We start from the raw sequence: 19,874 nt of genomic DNA, 5'->3' as shown, positions 1-19,874 counted from the left end.
CACATCAAACTGTAATGCGAGAACAATACCTTGTTGGAAACATTGGACTGAAGGGGGAGGATGCACAATCAAGGACATTCTTTTCGCTGATGTTGCGACATTAAAACTGTGTAGACGGACACATTGATATGTGAAGTGCTTCCAGTAGGTATACAAAAATTAGTACATGGGTCATTTTTCCACCATGATCAAGACAGCGGTAGCCCAGTTTGCCTTCCAGAGCCAGTATGGCCGCAGCAAGACCCCAGTCCCCCCACCGCGGAGGAGGACCAACCCAGTTAGGGCCAGGTCCAAGGTAGCACGGTTCCATGTAAGTAACAGGACTACCACAGCATTTAATATCATCACCGTATGTTCTTCTAGTTCCCAGGGCCAATCCCCTCTGTATATTAAAGCACAGCTCATCCAAAGGGCCCAGTCATAATATTGCCGAAGCATGGTCAGATATCAGTGATACCCATTTACAAACACGGGTCTTAAAGGGACAGAGTTTAGACTGGGTGCAGCATTTTTGGTCAAGGATCTATGCACAAGGTGGGGTTTGAACCCATGATCCAATGGGTCTAGAATCATATCCACTACACCACAGTGCTCCAACCTTGTTACTCTTCACTCATTGGTGCTTGAGTTCATCTGTAGGGGGTGTTTTGATTTTTCTCTGCTATTAAAAAATGAGCTTCAATGATAATGTGAGTGGATACAACAAACCAGGAGTTATTTTGTTTGGCATGGTAACTAGACTTTTGTTCTAATAGTTGTGTTTGATTTACCCTGAAGTGATGGAAAACCAAGTGTAAATACTGCTGCATTTTTTTTTAAACAGTGATGTTTGTGGTGCAAATTCATGATTAGAGAGAAGTGAAACTAACCAAATGTTGTAACCACAACATGGCAAGGAAGCCACATGTTAGAGAAAGCCATTTACTATGAATTTGGAAACTTTTGTGCAAATGAATTTCACTGCGGGCAAATTTTGCTCAACTTCACTTGTGTGTCATTTTGTGGAAAAGAATCTTTTGGTATTTCATTGGTAAGAAAGAAATTTCATGCTGCAAAAATAATCTTGCTTTTACACTAGCAAGTCTAATTTTACGTGAATCGCACTTCCCCACAATTTTGTAAGTGTTCAAATTCACAATCATGGAGTTCAAGTAATGAAGGGAGAAATGTATGCTTGCACATAACATTCATGTCGGGATCAGAGTTAATATTTTCATGTGTTCTTAAATTTGCAAAAAGCACCAGACTCGCGAAATTCACAAAAATTAAAACCTTGCAAAATATATGGCATGTACAGTTTGTCATACAGTATCAGACACTAAGTACCAGCAATACTTTACGTACTTATTTGTAGCCCCATGCAGTCTCAGACTATGAAATACTACAGGCTTAAAAAAAAATATGCTCAGAGGTGAATATACTGCCAATTTGAAGAAGTTTCACATGTGCATCACGCCTGCTGACTCAACCCTTAACCTGTTGCTTAAAATATCACGTCTCGTGTCTGTTGAATGCCTATGACAAGACTACACCGCCCTCTCCTTACGCCAGCCACACCTCCTATAGCTGGAAGGTCTAGTGTTTCATGTAGACTACTCCAAAATTAGTTAATTGATTTCTATTCAGTGTGGTTGAGTGAAGGCTTGTTTTTGACTCTCGGCTGTTTTTTGGTTTTGAGTGCAACGTGTGAGTGTGTGGCGGACCTGCCTGCTTCCTCCCATGATGTTGGTGCAATCCAGCATGTCCCATGTTTTTTTTTTCCCCATTCATTATTTTCTTTATCCCTGTCCCATGTTGTTGGATGCACATACCTCCATGGGTTAGTGTAAATCCCTCTAATCACCAAGGATTAGTTCCCCCTTCCAAAACAGGGGAGAGAAATTTCCCCCATCCTTGTGTGATGGTTAGACGTCCTCCCGCAGCTTCGACTTGTTATTTGCTCACCGGTAAAATTCTGTAGCTGCCCAGTATCAGTAGTTGGTCGCTAGTAATTGCTTGCTCTGCTACATGAGTTCACCTATATCTATGTGGATTGAGTAGATGCGGCAATATTGTATAAACACATCAGGGAAAGTTTGAGGAAAATCTGACAATCTGTTCAAAAGTTATGAATTTTTAAAGTTTTGGTGCAGCCATTGCTGGATGAGAAGATTACGGCACTTGTGATGTCAAATATGTATATAAAGGAAATATTAAGAAGATTCAACAAATTTTCACATTTTCTCACATAACGAAAGAGCCCTTTGCTCACCTCTTTCAGATATTCAGGAGGAACGATACTGCCTTTTACTATGTCAGTAGCAAATCAAGGTAATATGTTCCTTTCATTCCCCCCAAAATGAAATTTTATGGAATTTTCTTTTTGTTTTCCTCATAAGTTCTAAGGTAGGTTGCCAAAAATCAGTAGATTTTAGTGAAATATCAGTAGCCAGTTCAAATCTTTAAAAAGTGGTGTTGTTCCTTCAGAATGGAGTAAAGTTGGCAAGCATGTGAATGTGATTGCTCTAAATGTGACTCATTTCTGAACATTATCAACTGGTACACAAAACCATTAGTGTATCACGGTAGATAATTAGGTGATGTCCACTCTCTGTTTCAAGGCTATTAATCACATGGTTGACTCATGCCTATAGCATGGGCAATGGCTATTCACTTTCTGGAGCACACCTGTGAGGAAAGATGGTGAACATTACATAGCTAGCAGTACACACCTTTCATATGTGTGATAAGGAAATCTTTTATGCTAGCTAGGCATTGTGAAATCATAAGAATGATAACTGAATTAAAACCATATATTAATTTACTCATTTCATTTCATTTCATTTCATTTCCGACAAAAGATAGAAGTACCAAACATATCATGCTATTGAATACATAAACAATACACATATTGTGCATTCATGATAAAAGATAATATAATCACAATATGATAGCTTGTAAAAATGCATGATTTATTTGTATTCATTCTATTCCTGGTTTTCTTTAAACCTTTGAGCAAATTTGATAATTTTTTTTTGATTTTTGTACTAGTAAATCTCTCTGTGCTACAGTGTACAAGTAAAACACTGAAAGATGGAGGTCTGGAATATTCCATGGCAATATGATAATAACACCTATCTTCGGTTTGACAGTCATATTATAATTATTAGACTCACACAATACTTCTATCTTTCAGTGTTATCTTATAAAACCACATTATGTATATGACCATATATTAAATATATGTGCCTCTTTGATGTGGTCATGTGTTCTTTTTGTGGATCCAACTTTCCCACTCAAAATACCAGACTAAGTTGACAAATGAAAATCTATCTTGATTTGTCATTCTTACATAACAATTGGTTGTAATAGGGAAAACTCGAGTATCTGTGGTTTTCCCCAAATGGTTTAGAGACGTCAGATTTTGAATCCCATTCCATGAATTTCAAAAATCTCATCATGAAGGCTATGACACATTCATGCTTCCCCCGACGCATGTGCGCGCGAGACATTTCGTCATGGAAACGAATTTACCCAGTCTGTCAGTCACTGTATACTTCCTCTGTGTGGGATGGCCTCCAGAGTGCTGTGTGTTTGTACAAGTACTGTATACGGCATGTATTTTGTGAAATTTTTATTTTTGTGAATTTTGTGAGTCAGGTGCTATTCATGAATTTAAAAGCATGCGAAAGTATTAAGTCTGATCCCGACGTGCATGTGACATGCAAGCATACATTTCTTCATTCAATCCTGTACTCCGGTTTTTGCGAATTCAACCACTTGTGGAACTGTTGGGAAGCCCAGATTTATGAAAATTAGACTTGCTATTAAAATATGTATGACGTATACAGTAGCTGATTCAGTCTGCAATGAAAATTGAATATCAGCTCCTCAGATGCTTTGCTAGTTTGTCCACCAGTTTTTTGTATAATTGTATGTTTTGTTTCTTATTTGAACATTATCACAGAATTTCGGGTCTATTCACACAGTATTGATGAGTTTGATACTGTTGAAATGTGTTGTCGGTCCACAGTTGAAACGCCATTAAATGCTTTTCAAGGAATTGAATTTGAAAAAAACAAAAAATGATTTGAATGGAATGGAACGGAAAAGAATTGAATTGAATTAAATGGAATCTATCATTCATCCATATCCCATTTATACTATACATTGTGTAAGTAGATGTGTCAGATTGATCATTTTGTTTTTAAAACATTACGAATGGGGTTATTAATGTTTAAGAGGACTGTAATAAATATCCTTTAAATCGTGAGTCCCTAACTCCTATAAATGCTTTTTTGCATAGTTTCAAATGGATGATTCATATTAGATGGTAGGAAAGTCACTGTGTCCTTTAAAAATAAAATAATGTTTGAATGTAATTAGAAGAATACACACTAAATCAAGTGCAACTCCTTGAACTAAGGGTCTGACGTCAGAGCTTACGTAGACCTCCCAGTGGGTTATAAAGCAATATTCGGATGAAAATTCTCCTTACAGATGAGCTGGGAAAAGGATTTTGTAGCTGGAGCAGTGGTGTTTTGGTATAATGAGCAATCCATGTTTACATTGATGTGTGAGTCATAAAATGAATAATGGCTGGTCATTGAACCTCCTTAATTCACTCACCTTGGCGTAACAGCATAGTCCCCCCTTCCTGTCCCTCACCCACTCGCTGTACTCCTACATTCATTCTCCATTGGTGGTAGGCTGAGGAAGAGTGATGGTGTGTGGGGGGAATCCCCCAACTCACATAGTGCACCACATGTGTCTAGTGACACATTCCCATACGTAAATTACTCCTTAAAGGATAACATTTGTGAGTCATTCTGCTCTGAAGGCCCACAAAAGAAGCTACTCATGACATGATCCCACGTGAGGTTGAGCACTAGTAATAGCACCCAATGTGTCATCTCACACCCCCTGGGTAATTCATCCATTAATTATTATGGCTTGATAAAGAAGGTTGACTACATGTATGACATCTTTAAAAATATGTAGTGCCCGTGTCAGAAACTACTCCCCAGCATACTACCCAGCATATGATTCTGCGAAGATAGAGTCATAGTCCTAAAAATGTGATGACTATCAATAGTACAAGTGTATGTATTCAAATTGGCAACACATGAAACAAACTAGTGATATGAGTGCCTATTATTGCAGGATATTATTAAAACTTTTCACTAATACGCATGTAGATCACTTTAGGACATGAACAAGTGAGATTGTCGCAGACACAGCCTGTTGTAAAGCTTTTGAAGTCAGTGGAGACTACACTTTGACGTTAATGGACCATTTCAGGCTTGAATCTGAATCTGAATCTTGTGCTAGTTTTTTTTTTTTTGCCATTAATTAGCAAATCAAATGTGATTTTATATCCAGTCATCTACTGTAGATGGCAAAATGTCAATAGTCAAAGGTCAAAGGATAATGAAAGTCGTAACCTTTGCTCGGAGCATGAGCCCTTCTGTAGGTGCTTCTAAGGTAAGGAGCTAAAGAATGTTGTGAAATTCGTGTTAGATTATTCAAAAATTGTATCTTTAAGAAAATTACTAAAACTTGCTGATAGTCTTTTCATTGTTCTCACTACTCTTTGACATGGCCCTGCTATCATTAATTGCCCAAGGAAGGCATTTCACAAAGACTGAGCTTAACTTACTGTAAGTTGGACTTAGTTTATGGCAGGTCATTCATGCCCTTGTACCTATCCAGTGCATACCAGGGGGATTTTAAATGGGCATGATGATGGCCAACCATACACTTGTAGCTTAACCCGTTGAGGACGGGCTGATTTTGCTACAACACACATTTCCCATAGACACTTGCCCGAGTACACTCGGGACTCGTTCTCAACGTGTTAAGTGCGATTGAAATCAAACTTGATTTCGGTACATCTTATAGTGAAGCACCCTCCAGAAATGTCATACGCCTATCATTATAGGTAGAACAGATCTATTATTGACTCCATGTTTGTCGGGACATCACAATGAATAACATTTTGTGAAGTGTTTTTCAGCCGCAAAGTTGTGAAATCTTAGTCATAGTGTGCGTGTGCAGTGATCTAAAGAATAAAAGATGGATTTTTTTTTCTGGTGCTTATGTCTTGTGGTACTTTAGTGTATCCTGGTGAGAGGATGGTATCTTTGACAGCTTTGTGCGGATCAGAAAGCATTTCTGGACATCTACTAACAGTTTCACATTGGCAGCTTGCACTCACAAATGATATATGTTCATTTGCTCTCTCTTTCTCCCTCTTTCTGTGCATCGTCTATCCTGCAGTCTTCGGACCCAAACAGTAAGTTCCATCCGTTCAGCAACCTGTCGGAGCTGGTCAACAGTTACACGGTGACCAACAATGGTCTCTGCTGCTCCCTCCAACATCCTGTAGAGGCCAAGAAAGATGAGGAGGAGCAAGAATCGGGTAAGTTGATCGGTAGGACTGAAACCATGAAGTACTCCTTTGGGTGTCTCTAGGACCGTAGGAGTAGACAGGGAAAGTTGATAACTCTAAATCCTGATACTCTGTACTGGAGATGACATGACATTTGCTCCTGCGACAGTTGCTCCAAGGACTTAGGGTTAGGGTCATGATAGGGTGTTAGGTTTAGTTTGATGTGAGGATTAGGATTAGGGCGAGGGCTGTGTTTGTGGGTAGAATTTATGTTTGGCAAAGCATGCAGATACAAATTTCTTGGGAGCAATTGTCGCAGGAGCAAATGTCATAGAACCGTGCTGTGGAGTAGGTAGATGGAGCTTGTAAGCCTAGGTTGGCAGTTCATCGAAGGAATGGAAAATCCTGATCCCAAGAATGCATTCTGTCAACATGCTACTTTGCCGAATGTGTCTTTCTTCACTCATACTCCCCCTTTTCATACCCTTACTTCACACTTGTGCAGACTTTGCCAGAGGTTAGATGCACTACATAAGAAAAGTAGTTGCCATTATGACATTAACCTCATCATTGTTTGTAAGACAAGCAGTTACAATTAATGAGTTTAATGGTAGGGAATCCCATGTGCATGCCTTTGAGAGTTGTATAAATACAGTGGTATGTTGAAGAGAGTATCATTTTAGAAACTCCCATAAAGTATTGAAAGTGGAAGGTAACATTTAGTACATTTTTATTGACCGGGCTCACCGTAAATTCCAGTACATTACTAGGCTACCTTTGCAGACCCATGCACTGCATGTGTGTCCATCATGTATATTTTGTGAAGAAAGTTCATCAAAACTATATACATTCTTGCCACACAAAATGTTATTACAACAGCTCTTATACTTTTAGATTTGTGTATATAGATAAAAAATACAGAAGACTGCGACGAAAAGGCTGAAGTGTGGCTGACACAGAACTACTGAGTAGTTGAGTTTTGTGCATTATTCAAATTGTAGAGAACTGTTGACTTCCAAATTTCTAAGCAGTGGCCAAAACAAGTCCCCTGAGGTTCATATTTAATATTTTGCTGCATTTTGGGAGGGCTGTGAAAGGTATCCCCTACCTTTAAGGTCAGGTTAAAAAGTCATATCTTGAAGTAATGTATTTTCTGTTTGAATTTCTTGTATGCATGTCATTTTGTAATGCGCAGTAGAGTATGTTATTATAGTAGTTGCGCAATATAAATGTCCTTTATTATTATCATTATTATTATTATGACCAAAGTCAGAATCATATAGTAGCAATGCTAGTAATTTCAGAAGTTGGTTTTCAGAGGGTTAACTCAAGAGCTGTGTATACAAGGAACTGTATGTGACCACCTAGCTCAAAATCTACAAAATGTCCCAGATTGGGATTCTCTGTAATGGACCAAAATATGTCATTTGGGTTGACAAAATCCAAATTTAAAGTTTGTTTTATGTGATAGAGTAATCTTTTCTCTACATGCTGTCAAAATTTGGTGGCTGAAAACAGGGCAAAAATTGAGATATTAATGTCTTTTCTGGACCATTTATCTCTTTATGTCAGTCACTTTTTGAATGGGTTGAGATTGTCTGATTTCAACAAGTTATTTATCATTTTAAAGCTTGGAGCATACTCTTAAAATATGTACAAAAATATCAATTTCAGCGTACTTTTTGGGAGTTTTTAGCTTGGCGGTCACATACAGTGTTGAAGGGAATGGTATTACAGATCATGGCATTATGAGCTAACAGGGCGTGGCTCGGAGAGTACCATGTCATTTGTAATATGGACAGTGTGATACCTTTCACGGTTTGTGTGATTGGTGGCTGTTGTAATGCCACATCTATTATTGCAGTAACTGACGGGAATGTCACACATTGTCTGACAGTGGTAAAAGTGCAATACCAGAGGAATTCAATGATTTGGCAAATATAACCCTATTCCCTTAAAAAAAGTCAGCAATCTTTGTGGAAATGTGTGTATGTCAATGGGAGATTTGCATGGCCATGCTGCTATCACCACATCTGAAGTTGCATTCTAGTGTACTGCTATCATGGTGATATGGATCCTGATCAAATGATTGGCTGAGAGTAATCACATGACCAGTCTTTCATTTTGTGTAACATGCCCAGTGGGCATAAGTTTTTTACTAATGACCGGTACTAATGACCAATGTTAGGGACTGCTCAGAGATACCACAATCGCTCAAAGACATGACTTTGTTCATTCAGATGGCTTGGTACATTGTACGCCATTGTGAATGGACAAGATTTCATTGTTTTGTTTACGCGCAAAAATGGCTAATTTTATCAAATGACAAGGATCTACTTCATAATTCTCTAAAGGAAATACTATAATACCCATCATTTTGTTTGGCATTTAATCGTATAATTACCTACACCTGGCCCTTTGAAATAGTCCAAACACCTTTGACTATCGCCTCGGGCATGCTAGACATTTCAAAAGTTAGTGTATACACTGGATATTTCGGGAGGTTTTTATTTTCGCGAGTTTCGCGAGTCGGGTACTATTTGTGAATTAAAAAACAAGTGAAAATAGTAAATCTGATTCCGACATGAATGTGATGTTCACGTATACATTTCTCCATTCAGAACTGTACTCCACAATCGCGAATTTAACCACTCGCAAAATTGATGAGAAGTCCCGATTCATGGAAAATTAGACTCGCTAAATATATGGCGTATACAGTATCTTGTGTGCATGGGTCTCTTACTAGTCCTTTCACTGATGAGTATTATTTGTATACAACTATTGCGGTTTCGTGATGTTGCGGAAAATCTAAAATTCCACAACTTTCTTGGTTTGGGTTGGATTTTTATGGAACTTGTAACTATTCTGCTCGTGCAATTGCTCTCGTTTCATTACAGTCAACTTTAAAGAACATGATGTGGTATTGCAGTTTTAAGTAGTGATCATCATTAGGGCAATTCCGCGGTTAGTAACGTTACATTTGAACAAATTTAGATATTTGTTTTTACTACTAAATTACCATTTATTCATTTTAAGTCAAAATTATGACAGAAACATGTTCATCTTTCCCAGGTTTATGATACAGAAAAAAATGGATACAATCCATGAAATATTAGAATTGCTATGGCAACTTAAAGGGCTGGTTAGTAACGTTACGAAAAAAGGACATGACAAAAAAATCAATGTCTTGTAACAAAAAGTGTGCAAAAATTAAAGTTACTTCAAACAAAGTGTTGCATTAATTTCAATTATCGCATCATGACAAATGTTCACACAAATTTTTTTAGCAGTTCGACCAATAATTTCTTAGCTAGACCCCCAAAAGCATGGTTAGTAACGTTACGGTTAGTAACGTTACATTTGTCCGGAGTAATTCCGCAGGTCATTTCACCCTTTTGTAATTGACAAAATGTCACATGACTTCTGGAGTACTTAAATGTATTCATCTTTTACCCTTCAGCAAAACTTTGAGGAAAAAAATTCAAAGGAACCCACTGTAATTTGCATTTAAGTGAATTTCAGCGTCCCCAGTCCCACATGTACATTTTCAATGATGGTTTTAGATCTCGCAAAATCAATAAATATGAAAAATAAAATCTACTGAATTTGAAAGACCTTAATGATTGGTGAACATCCATGGCATTAGTTGAAACCTAAATTAAAGAGTATGATAAAGAGGCACATTTCTTTTATCCATGTCATGTCCACCTAACTGCGGAATTGCCCATTATCTCATTCCCCGGTGTGGTATGAATCACAATGCCATTGAAGTAAAGTTTGAAATGGAACAAATTTTCCATGCTGAATCACTTAACTCTTGTGGTTTTTCTGCATCAGTAGAATTTGAAACTCTACAAAATGAAAACATGAAAGGTATCTTGTTATCATGAATTCAGAATCTTCTGTGATGTCATCAATCAGCTTCAACAGTCTGACAAATTACAGTTAAACAAGTAGAGTATAGCTGTCTTCCCAAACTTGATGGTACAACATAAGAGAAAGTCGATGGTACGTCTCGTGTACTACAGTAGTTATGGGTCACCGACACCATACTTTGACCATATATAGAGACCTTGATAGGAAGTCCATTATTATGGTGTATTTGCCTGATTGTACAAGATTATTATTTGGCCTTGGGAACGTTGTCATATGCCCCCATTTCTCCCGGCCGAAAGCAAAGTACAAACACATATATGCATAGGAGGGACTAAGTATTGACGACTTCATCAAATAGTTATTTGTCCATTTTTGACAATCATTGTAAAAAATGGACAAATAACTATTTGATGAATTTGTCAATACTTAGTCCCTCCTATGCATGTAAATAGCATGCATCTCCTTTTCCCGTTTGCAACAGTGCACTGAAATCAGCCAGTAACACTGAGCAGATAGCATGTCAGTATTGGCATTTTTAAATAAAAAGTATTCAATTAACACAACATCTTGTTTGAGACAGTAGCCAAATTTACGCAAGGAAAAAACTGTCCTTATTCCGGTACATTATAGAAACAGAATTGCAAAACCTCCATATTGAAGGACTTTTATCTCAATGATAATTTCATGAATGAATTAATTTGCACACACAAGCAATAAGAATTGTTCAAATGATCTATTAAAAAAATTTGCAGACCTTGTTCAAACAAGAATTTTTAGAAGCTGGGAAATGTGATGATGAAGTGTTCCCCTTTAAAGCGGAGGACCTCATGACAGTTGACAGGTGTCATAAGAGCCGGGATGCCCAATCAGCAGGTTAGATCAGCCAACGTTAGATAGCTCTGCAGGGACTCACCCTCCTGGGGTAGAGGAAAACCCCCCATGAGCTCAATGGATGAGTCCACTGATTACCAGCCAATTTCCTGGGCAGACAGATAGTGGTGATGGAGGTGGAACCAAATTGTTTGGTGGGGGGTTTAAAGGAAAGGATGGGGAGGGAACAGAACTTTCTGTATTTATTTTGCTTTGTTGCCTCTTGCTGCTGCTGTCTGTATTACATTACAAAACTGTCAACTTCAAGGTCCACCATTTCCGTGCCGTGAATTGGGGTTGAATGTACTTGACTGTAATATTTATGTACCAGGTAGTCACTGAAAATTTTGGATTCATTTCTTTGCATACAATATGTAGAAGATAACGTGAACTCAGTTAAAAACTTATACTTTCCCCCGTGATGTAAAATGGACAACCTTAACCCTTCGAACCCTGAATTATTTGCATGTTTTGTGAGCTATGCCCTGAATTATTTGACATACTTCGCATATTTTACTTACGTATAAAAATATGCCAAAATAAGAATTAATAGATGTAGGAATTTGAACAAATCAAGATCACATAAATTCTTTATTAGTCTACAATGAAAAATAGTAACGCATAAAAATGAAATAATGTGCTGACAAGTTAGAGTAAGAAAACTTCCTTCTTCTGACTAACATTTTCTTCCGTGCCTTCGCTGTGACCATCACCATCTTGGCCATGACCACTTGCTCCATCAGCACACTGACTATGATCTCCCCCGCTTGCACCCGCCTGGGAGGTGCTCACAGAACCACTAAATCCACTAACATACCTCCTGCAACCTCATCCCCCGTATCAATTTTGTCCTCAAAATCACTACCTTGACAATATTCAGAGTCATCAATGTCTTCTGCATTTTTTCACTTTTTTTCTGATCAAAATGCACGAAAACTACGCCTGAAATGCACAGGTCCCGTACATTGCCATAACTGAGCAGGAAGTCATATCAAGCTGCAAAGAAGTCATATGATGTGAGGCCAGTAAACCGGCCTTTCGTGTTATTTTGCTTTCACGGCGTGGCCAGAAAACTGGCCATTTGGATTCAAAGGGTTAACACTGAGGGTTCCATTGTGACCAGACAAGTGACCTCTGGTGAAACATTCAGTTTCCCTTTTTTTGGTCTTTTGTTTTGCTTTTTACGACAACCTTATAATGTAGATGTCTCTTTGGTGTCATTGGCAGCCTTCTGGTATAATAGAAAAGTATAAAATTGAGAAGGTGTGTACATATTGTAGTACCTTGAGTATGTGTCATCTTCGGAGCACTGCCTTTGTGCAGCAATACACCATGCGCCATTTTATGTCAGCCCGTTAGTGTCAAGTTGAAACTGTGTAGTTACTTTTGCTGGTACTTTAGATTGAGTATTTTAATATGGATGTTGCGACACCAGGGTGAAATCAAGGATTTTTATCAGTCAGTGCAATCATGAGAGGAATATTCCGACAGGCGGAACTGGAGAGAGATTGCAACAGTTTGTGATACTCGTATGTGTGTTCAGTTGTCGGTAGGACACGTGGGTGATTACTGAGGATAACTTGATGTGGCAAAGTATGTACCTGTGGATTTTGAAATCGTTTCTGAAAGCCATGATATACGGTAGCGGCAATAATTATCATGCACTGTGTCCAAGTCCAGTAAGATATTGTGATTTATTGCCAATAAATAATTGACTACAAATTACCAAATGATTGGTTTTGATTGGTTTATGGCATGATTAGGTTTGATATTTTGAGCTGCAGTCAACTAGTGAGCCTTTGTGCAGCTTTCTTTGGCTGTGATTTATCTGCTGGTTGCTTTGACATGGCATGCGAGTTTTCTTCATCACTTTTAATTGTTTGTTTTTTTTACATGTGAATGTTTCTCATCAAATCTGCACCATCTGATCATATGTTTTTTGTGTGTTTGTTTTCCTGTTGTCTGTTCATAAAGTTTGTGTTTCGTTTTGTTTTCTTCAAAATCAGAGTACAGTTCACCTCATTGGGTAGTTTTAGAGGATGTTAATAACAAGTGGTTAGGATTGCTGAACACTTTGACAGATAATTCCATCGCAAACTTCACTTCAAGTTCGGCAGAATCAGGAATAATTGCATTATACCCATTAGCACAAGGCCAAACTTGAATATGAGTGATTCTCCCCTGCAAACAAACAAACTATAAAAGCCTGTGGCTTGTTCTGTTCATTGTAGAAATATCAAAGCAATGGGTGGTAGGTCTGTGAGTGAGGCGTGTTCATCCCTGGCCCCAAAACACTTCCCCTCTTCATTCAAATCTTCCGAAGCCGACTGATTTCTAGAATTCAGCTTGCAGACCTGTGACCAGAGAATCTACTTCATAGAACTGGACTCTTTCCTCGTTGAGAATGGCGTGCAAACTGGTTCCACATAATTTGCTAGATCACAGGATAAATTTTTCAAGATTTTCACAAAGTCCTCGCTGAACATGCTGCGTATCACAAATTAAAGTATCAATGACAAGTATTTAGTTCGTGAAAAAACAATGACAACAACTATAGTTTTAAGATCCTCTTGTTATCAGGCTGCAAGTCTTTAACTTTGATCTTGGGAAGCCTTACGGGAGTTTGACAAGATCATGCAAGTTGAAAGTCTGATGTAGGAAATGATTAATACTTGACTTCAAACTTTTCTTAATAGCTTGCCTGAATAACACATTGACCTGTTTTATTGTAGTGCTTTATAAACGAGGAGTCATCTTTTGCAATCGTTGAAGAAAAGTGAAGAAAAATTCTGCTTTCTTGTGATAAAAGATAACCCTCTGGATTTCACATGAAGTCATTTTTTGGGGTGTTTTTTTTTTCTTTTGCAAAGATGTGGAAGCATGCAAGTGTCAAAAATTTATCTATAGATCATTTTAGAAATTGTGTCATGAAAGAGTTAATAGAAATCTTCATTTATTGCCCCATAAATCAGACTAAGATAATCTAGATTTTCAATGCTTACTGAGTTTCAGCTACTGATGAATACAGATCTTTCTCATACAAGAATCCTCTTGAGTTTCTTTGCAAAGATGTCAAAGTGTGTAACTTGTCAAAAGCTGTTGTGGATTTCGAAAGGCTGTGTCCGGCCAGACAAGTGGCTTGGACAGGGAAGAGGGTCTGGGTGAGAGACTAAGCCACGTAGAGCCGCGTTCTATTTTTGGAGTCTGGAGACAGTGGAAGTTCATCCGCCGACTGCGAAGATTGAAGGAAGATAACGCGAGGGGGAAGTTTGTCATATTGAATCTCGCTGGGAGGATGTCAAATTATAACTGGAAGATCGGGCGGAATGTTTTGAAGCCCTCGTTTGAAGTTTTTTTTTTTGTTCTTTCGTGTCATTGTTAGTTGTACGTGTGGTATGAGGATATGTAGTGTTATGATAACTTATGTCTCTTCTTACTTTTCTGTGTTTTGTTTGCTTGATAATGCCTCAATCTTTGGTGTAATCAAGTGATATGAGTCATAATGTCATAGGATGGCTTTTATTCAGATGTCAGCTCTTGTACTGTATCCTGAACAGACTTCTTTTTTTTTTATGAGTGAGTTAGATCTGTTTGATATCCATGTAATTAATACATACATGACTGCAGAATATAAATGATGTACTGTATAAGCTGTTATTTTCGCGGACAGATATTTTCGTGAATGGGGAGGTCACAGACATTTTAGCGGGATGTTGTTTTCGCGATGTGACACTGAGGCTATCATAAGGCCACTATTAGCCTAGTGTACGGCGACATTTTCGCGTGTTGTTAAATTCACGGTCCAGCTATGATTTGCCAAATTCACGAAAATAACAGCATATACAGTAATGTATTGTACCGGTAATATAGCAATGTGACCGCAATGAAAGTAGATAAATGCCACCAATTCTGTATTCGTAAATGTGAACAAAGGGAAACTGACCAGAAATTAATGTAATTCATTAGTGATAAATTGAGCAAAGAAAATGGGATTCCATCGGGATTGGAACCCAAGACCTGTGGATTGCTACATTGTAGGCCAGTGCTCTACTGACTGAGCTGTAGAAAGCTTTTTAAAGGTATACACTGTAGGGCATTCCACAAGATTCAGCCCTTATGAGGTATAATTGCAAGACCTTCAAAGAACTTTGTCATGTCTCTTTAACATTTTGTTACATTATCCCTTATTCTGCTTTCTTGTACTTGTAAAATTTTGGCAGAACACTTCCTGATTTGATATGGAAAGGTTTCTGCAATATTGTGAAGTCAAATTAGGTAAAGTCATTTCATTTAATGTATGCCCTTTGCCTTTCAACCAATCATACACTGCTGTTCCAGAAACGATCAGGAAAGGTTCTGAAATTCCTGTAGAGTTGTGAAATGATTTCTCAGTTCTGATATCCACCCTTGTCCTTCTACCCCTGTGCCTACTTTGCCTGATATGATGAAGTGAAGATCTGCTGAAATGCTACACATTTGTGCCTACTTTGTGTGTGTTACAGTAGAATCTTGTTAAAATATTAAGGGGGATATAGTGAGATTCCTGACATGAGGAAATCATTTTGTAGACCATTTCTTTGATGTTCTATTGTCTTTATATCTGATAATGGTAATGAGATACCTGACATAATGAAGAAATGTCAGTATTACCAAGCAGCTCATCATAAGCAAGGTTCCCTTTATTTCCCACTGTACTCCTACCAATCTTTTTGTTGCAGTTTGTTATTCTGAAGATTCATTATTCCCAAGGTTCGATAATCCAAAAATGAAAACAGGTTTGTTATTCCGAAGGTTTGTTAATCCGAAAATGAAATACGGTTTGTGATTCTGGAGGTTCATTAGTACATGTATGCTTCATCTTTACATTTTTGTATGAACCATATTTCATTTTTGGATTAACTAACTTTTGGAATAACAAACCTCATTTCATTTTTGGCATTGTGAAACATCACAATAATGAGCCTTCAAAATAACGGCACAAATGTTCGGATTAATGAACCCATTCTTATTTACGGAGTAACGAACCTCTAGATATACAGAATTTGTTTGATTGGAATAACTAACACCTAATAACGACCCTTTGGAATAATGAGCCGTATTTCATTTTCAGATTAAATGAACTGTAGGATTAACAAGGCCTTAGAATAACGAAAACCACCCCAATCTTTCTACCAATCTCACCTACAGAGGATGAGGACGAAGAAAAGTATTCGGGTGTGGATCTGACTCCATCTCCCGATGGCCCCAAACACCTCCTCCAGGCACGTCTGGATGCCATGGACCTCGCCCCACTTGAGGCGGGCGACTTCGTGGGACGCCTCAAGGAGTACGTGGCCAAGGGAGTGCGGGAAGACTCAGCGGAAGTCGTCAGGGGTGGGTGCACTCACCCCACCCAGCTACGGAACCTGGTTATGGCTTCCACCAAAGAACTCACCAGGTAGGTGGAAGAAATGGCAAGATACAGTCGATTCTTACTTGCAACCTTGACCACTGTAATCGCCTTCATTTGTCTAAATTCTTGTCTTTCCCAATAATGTATACAGCATGTATTTAGTAAGTCTAATTTTTTGCGAATCTTTACTTCGTGACAGTTATGTGAGTGGTTCAATTCGCAAACGTTGAGTACAGTAATCAGAGCAGAGAAATGTACACATGCACATTGCATTTATGACCAGTTCAGAGCTCATACTTCCATGGGTTTTTAGATTCGCGAATAGTACTTACTCATGAAATTCAGGAAAATAAAAACCCTGTAAAACATACGGAGTATATGGTATACTGTCCAACATATCAATGTTGTTTTCAAGTAGAAGTTATGAGGTCTCATAACTTTTACTTGAAAAACAACAAAAATCGAAATGTGATTGAACAGGGATATCAAACATGTGAAATCCAGAGGGCTACAAAAGGTGATCAAAGTGATATATCTGCTGCAGTAAATGGTCAGTAATTAATGCTGCATATACGGCTGGCCACTTTAATCTTGTGATAATGTGCATCATGCATTGAAATGAGGCTGTAGTTGGCATCTGCCCCATTCTCTTTGAGGTCCCTGATAAAGCCAAATTTCTGTCCTGAGTGCTATGTGAGTGTACGAAAAACTGCCACCAATTCATAGTGGATAATAAGAAAACAGTAACTAAAGCAAGACGAATAGATATAGGCAGTGGATGCTTCCACAGTTTGTAGTCTCGCTGCATCAGACATATCGCTTAGCAAAGACATTTAGCTTTTGAATAAAGCAAAGACAATTAGATAGCTGCATTCTCCACCTGCAACTGTATATTATAGGCTAGGAACATCACTAATGTCACCATGCTCCAATTCTTGACAGATAAGGAGCAAATGACATTGTACAGATGCCTATCTTTCTAGATTTTAAACATTGCCTGGTTGGTATTTTTAGTCACTGATCTATCTGTGCCGAGATTGTGTCAAATACTGTATACTGGATGCTGGGATAGAGGTTTAGGAAGGGGTAGTGTATATTGTGGATACTGACTAGAACCTGTTGCATTGCATGTCTTTAAAAACTGTCATGAAATAAGTCCTCAGAGCCTCCCGTTAATCATCATCCTAATGACTTGTACATTGTAGTTAACTGAATATTATTCCTTATCCTTGGGCCACTTTGGGGGAATTTGTCTCAGCACGCTTATCCGTCGCTAATTTGCCAGAATTCCGTCGACATTACGAAATGAGTAGATTGTCTTCTCGGCCGACTTGAGTTGGCATTCACGGTGACGTAGTTTGCAGCCTTGCCAATAATCACCAGTGTCAAGACGACATTCATCAAAGCAAATTATAAAAAATGATATGCATAGTGCTTTGTTGTTGTTGTTGTTTGTGATTTTTTTTAATTTTTAAAACCCAGGAGCCAGCTGTCTAAGTAGGGATTTCCCCTACTCTAGAATTCTCGCGCCCGCTCCACCCGTGGCATAGCTAATACATGTATATGATGAGTCATGTTGATTGTGGAATACCGGACTAATAAAACCCCTCACATCCTCCTTCCTCATCCCTTCTAAGAAATGGAAGAGTCCTCGGTGCATGCTTCATGAAAGAGGTTGTTAGATGGTGTGCTAAATTGTTTACCATGTAACAGCATCAAATTTCCTGGACCTGTTAATGTGCGAATGCCAGGATTCTTTCTCTGTTTTAATAACCTCATTAAAGTGAGAAGATTGTTGAACATTATCATAACCCACTGTATTCTCCATATGAAAAGGATATTTACAAGAACTCAGTTTTGTTATCAGGACACTGTTGCACAAAAAGATGCAATCAAACGCAAGTCAGAAATCAAATATAAGTCAGGTATCGGCCAATCATCATCGAGTATTCAGAGACTTATGCTTGATTTTCAACCTTATGTTTGATGTCAACTTTGTTGCATCAGGTTTCGACATTACATGTAGCAGCACAGTGGCCCAGTGGCCTGGGGCCAGTAAAACTTGATGTCGGGCCACCAAATGTCCAGAAAAAGCTATCTTTTGGTGGCCAGATCGGGCATTGTAAGATTCGAAACAAATTTTTTATTTTTCCCCTTGTTTTGGGGCCACAACATTCTTTTTTGGGCCACCAAAATGTCAGATTCAAAGATTTTAGTGGCTTAACTGGGCCACCGGAGGAAAAAAAAAATGTTGAGCACTGTTCAGTCTTGGGTCGAATCCCAAACCTGCTCCATATCCTGTGATGTGATATTCTTCATTGATGCCTGGCAACAGTATGATAAGTCTTCCTCTCTCCTCATTTCTTCACTTTGACCCCTTGTGACCCCCATCACTTGCAAATGTGAGATGAAATGTTGCTCTTAAGTCATGATTCCTTCTGCAATCAGCTTTTGGATGTTGACAAAATATTCCGAGGTATGCACATGGTGTACTGCATGAGCATACGGGTAGCATCTCTCAGGTCATGCAGTGAATTTGCACAAATTACACCTACATGTAATTCTGTGGCATTTCTGGTGATATCTCGCGTTTTGAAGCCACAGCTAAGAAGTGGTCGTCCTGATAAGTTGATCAATTTTGCGCATGCACACTTGAGATGAAGAGAAATATGTTATGGTAGGATGTTGGAAGCTAAGTTTGTAGAATCTATGGGGAAAATGCCACTGTCAACAGGGCATATTGGACATGCTCTGAAATCGGATGCATACAAGTTGCAGGCACGAAACATCTGTGTATATTATAAAGCTGAATTGCTTTTATAAATGTCATAATTGAACATAATGGCAGAGAGACTGATACACGCGTAATTATGAAAGGACGTGAGACAAAAAAAAAAGAAAAGAAAAAAAGATGCCTTTGTGCTTGAAAGTGAAATTAGAAAGAGCCAGGTCTTTGTGTAAAAGTAGAGATCTTCTGCAATGAATCACAGACTTAGAAATATGTGCTGAGTTTTTTTTTAATTATTATTTTTAATGTATGCTCTTACAGCTTTGATGATGTCAAATAATGTCTGAAGCTTTTAGAAAATACACTAGACTACTGTCATTTTTTTTTTTTAACAATTCAATTTCTGTGGTTGCAAGTTGTGGCTATGAGAGTATAGAGATTGCTGCACTATACGCATGTTTCTTATGTGGGCGATGTTAGTAACAAAATCCGTCTGGCAGTGTGAGGAAAAAGCTGACCTTCTCTATGAGTCATCCCAGGTTGTTATGCCTTGAACATCACAATGGCAATGAAATATGAGTATTTTATTCCAGGGTGTTCAGACGCAAAAAATTCTAACTACAACGGTATAGCTATAT

General features: G+C 38.3%; 1 protein-coding gene across 1 annotated transcript in view; it reads left to right on the top strand.

Annotated features, from left to right (window-relative positions):
- Positions 1 to 19,874, top strand: part of LOC139727537 (phosphatidylinositol 3,4,5-trisphosphate 5-phosphatase 1-like) — an 87,310-nt gene that overhangs the window by 31,517 nt on the left and 35,919 nt on the right. The window contains exons 3-4 of the mRNA XM_071638514.1: positions 6,259 to 6,400; positions 16,304 to 16,553. Coding sequence (XP_071494615.1) covers positions 6,259 to 6,400; positions 16,304 to 16,553 — 392 coding nt within the window. The remainder of the gene's footprint in view (positions 1 to 6,258; positions 6,401 to 16,303; positions 16,554 to 19,874) is intronic.

The sequence above is a fragment of the Diadema antillarum genome, unplaced genomic scaffold (assembly GCF_040938485.1).
Source record: "Diadema antillarum isolate AM-2024a unplaced genomic scaffold, OU_Dant_1.0 seq00000135_RagTag, whole genome shotgun sequence".
NCBI lineage: Eukaryota > Metazoa > Echinodermata > Echinoidea > Diadematoida > Diadematidae > Diadema > Diadema antillarum.
This window is presented reverse-complemented; position numbering and strand designations above follow the sequence as displayed.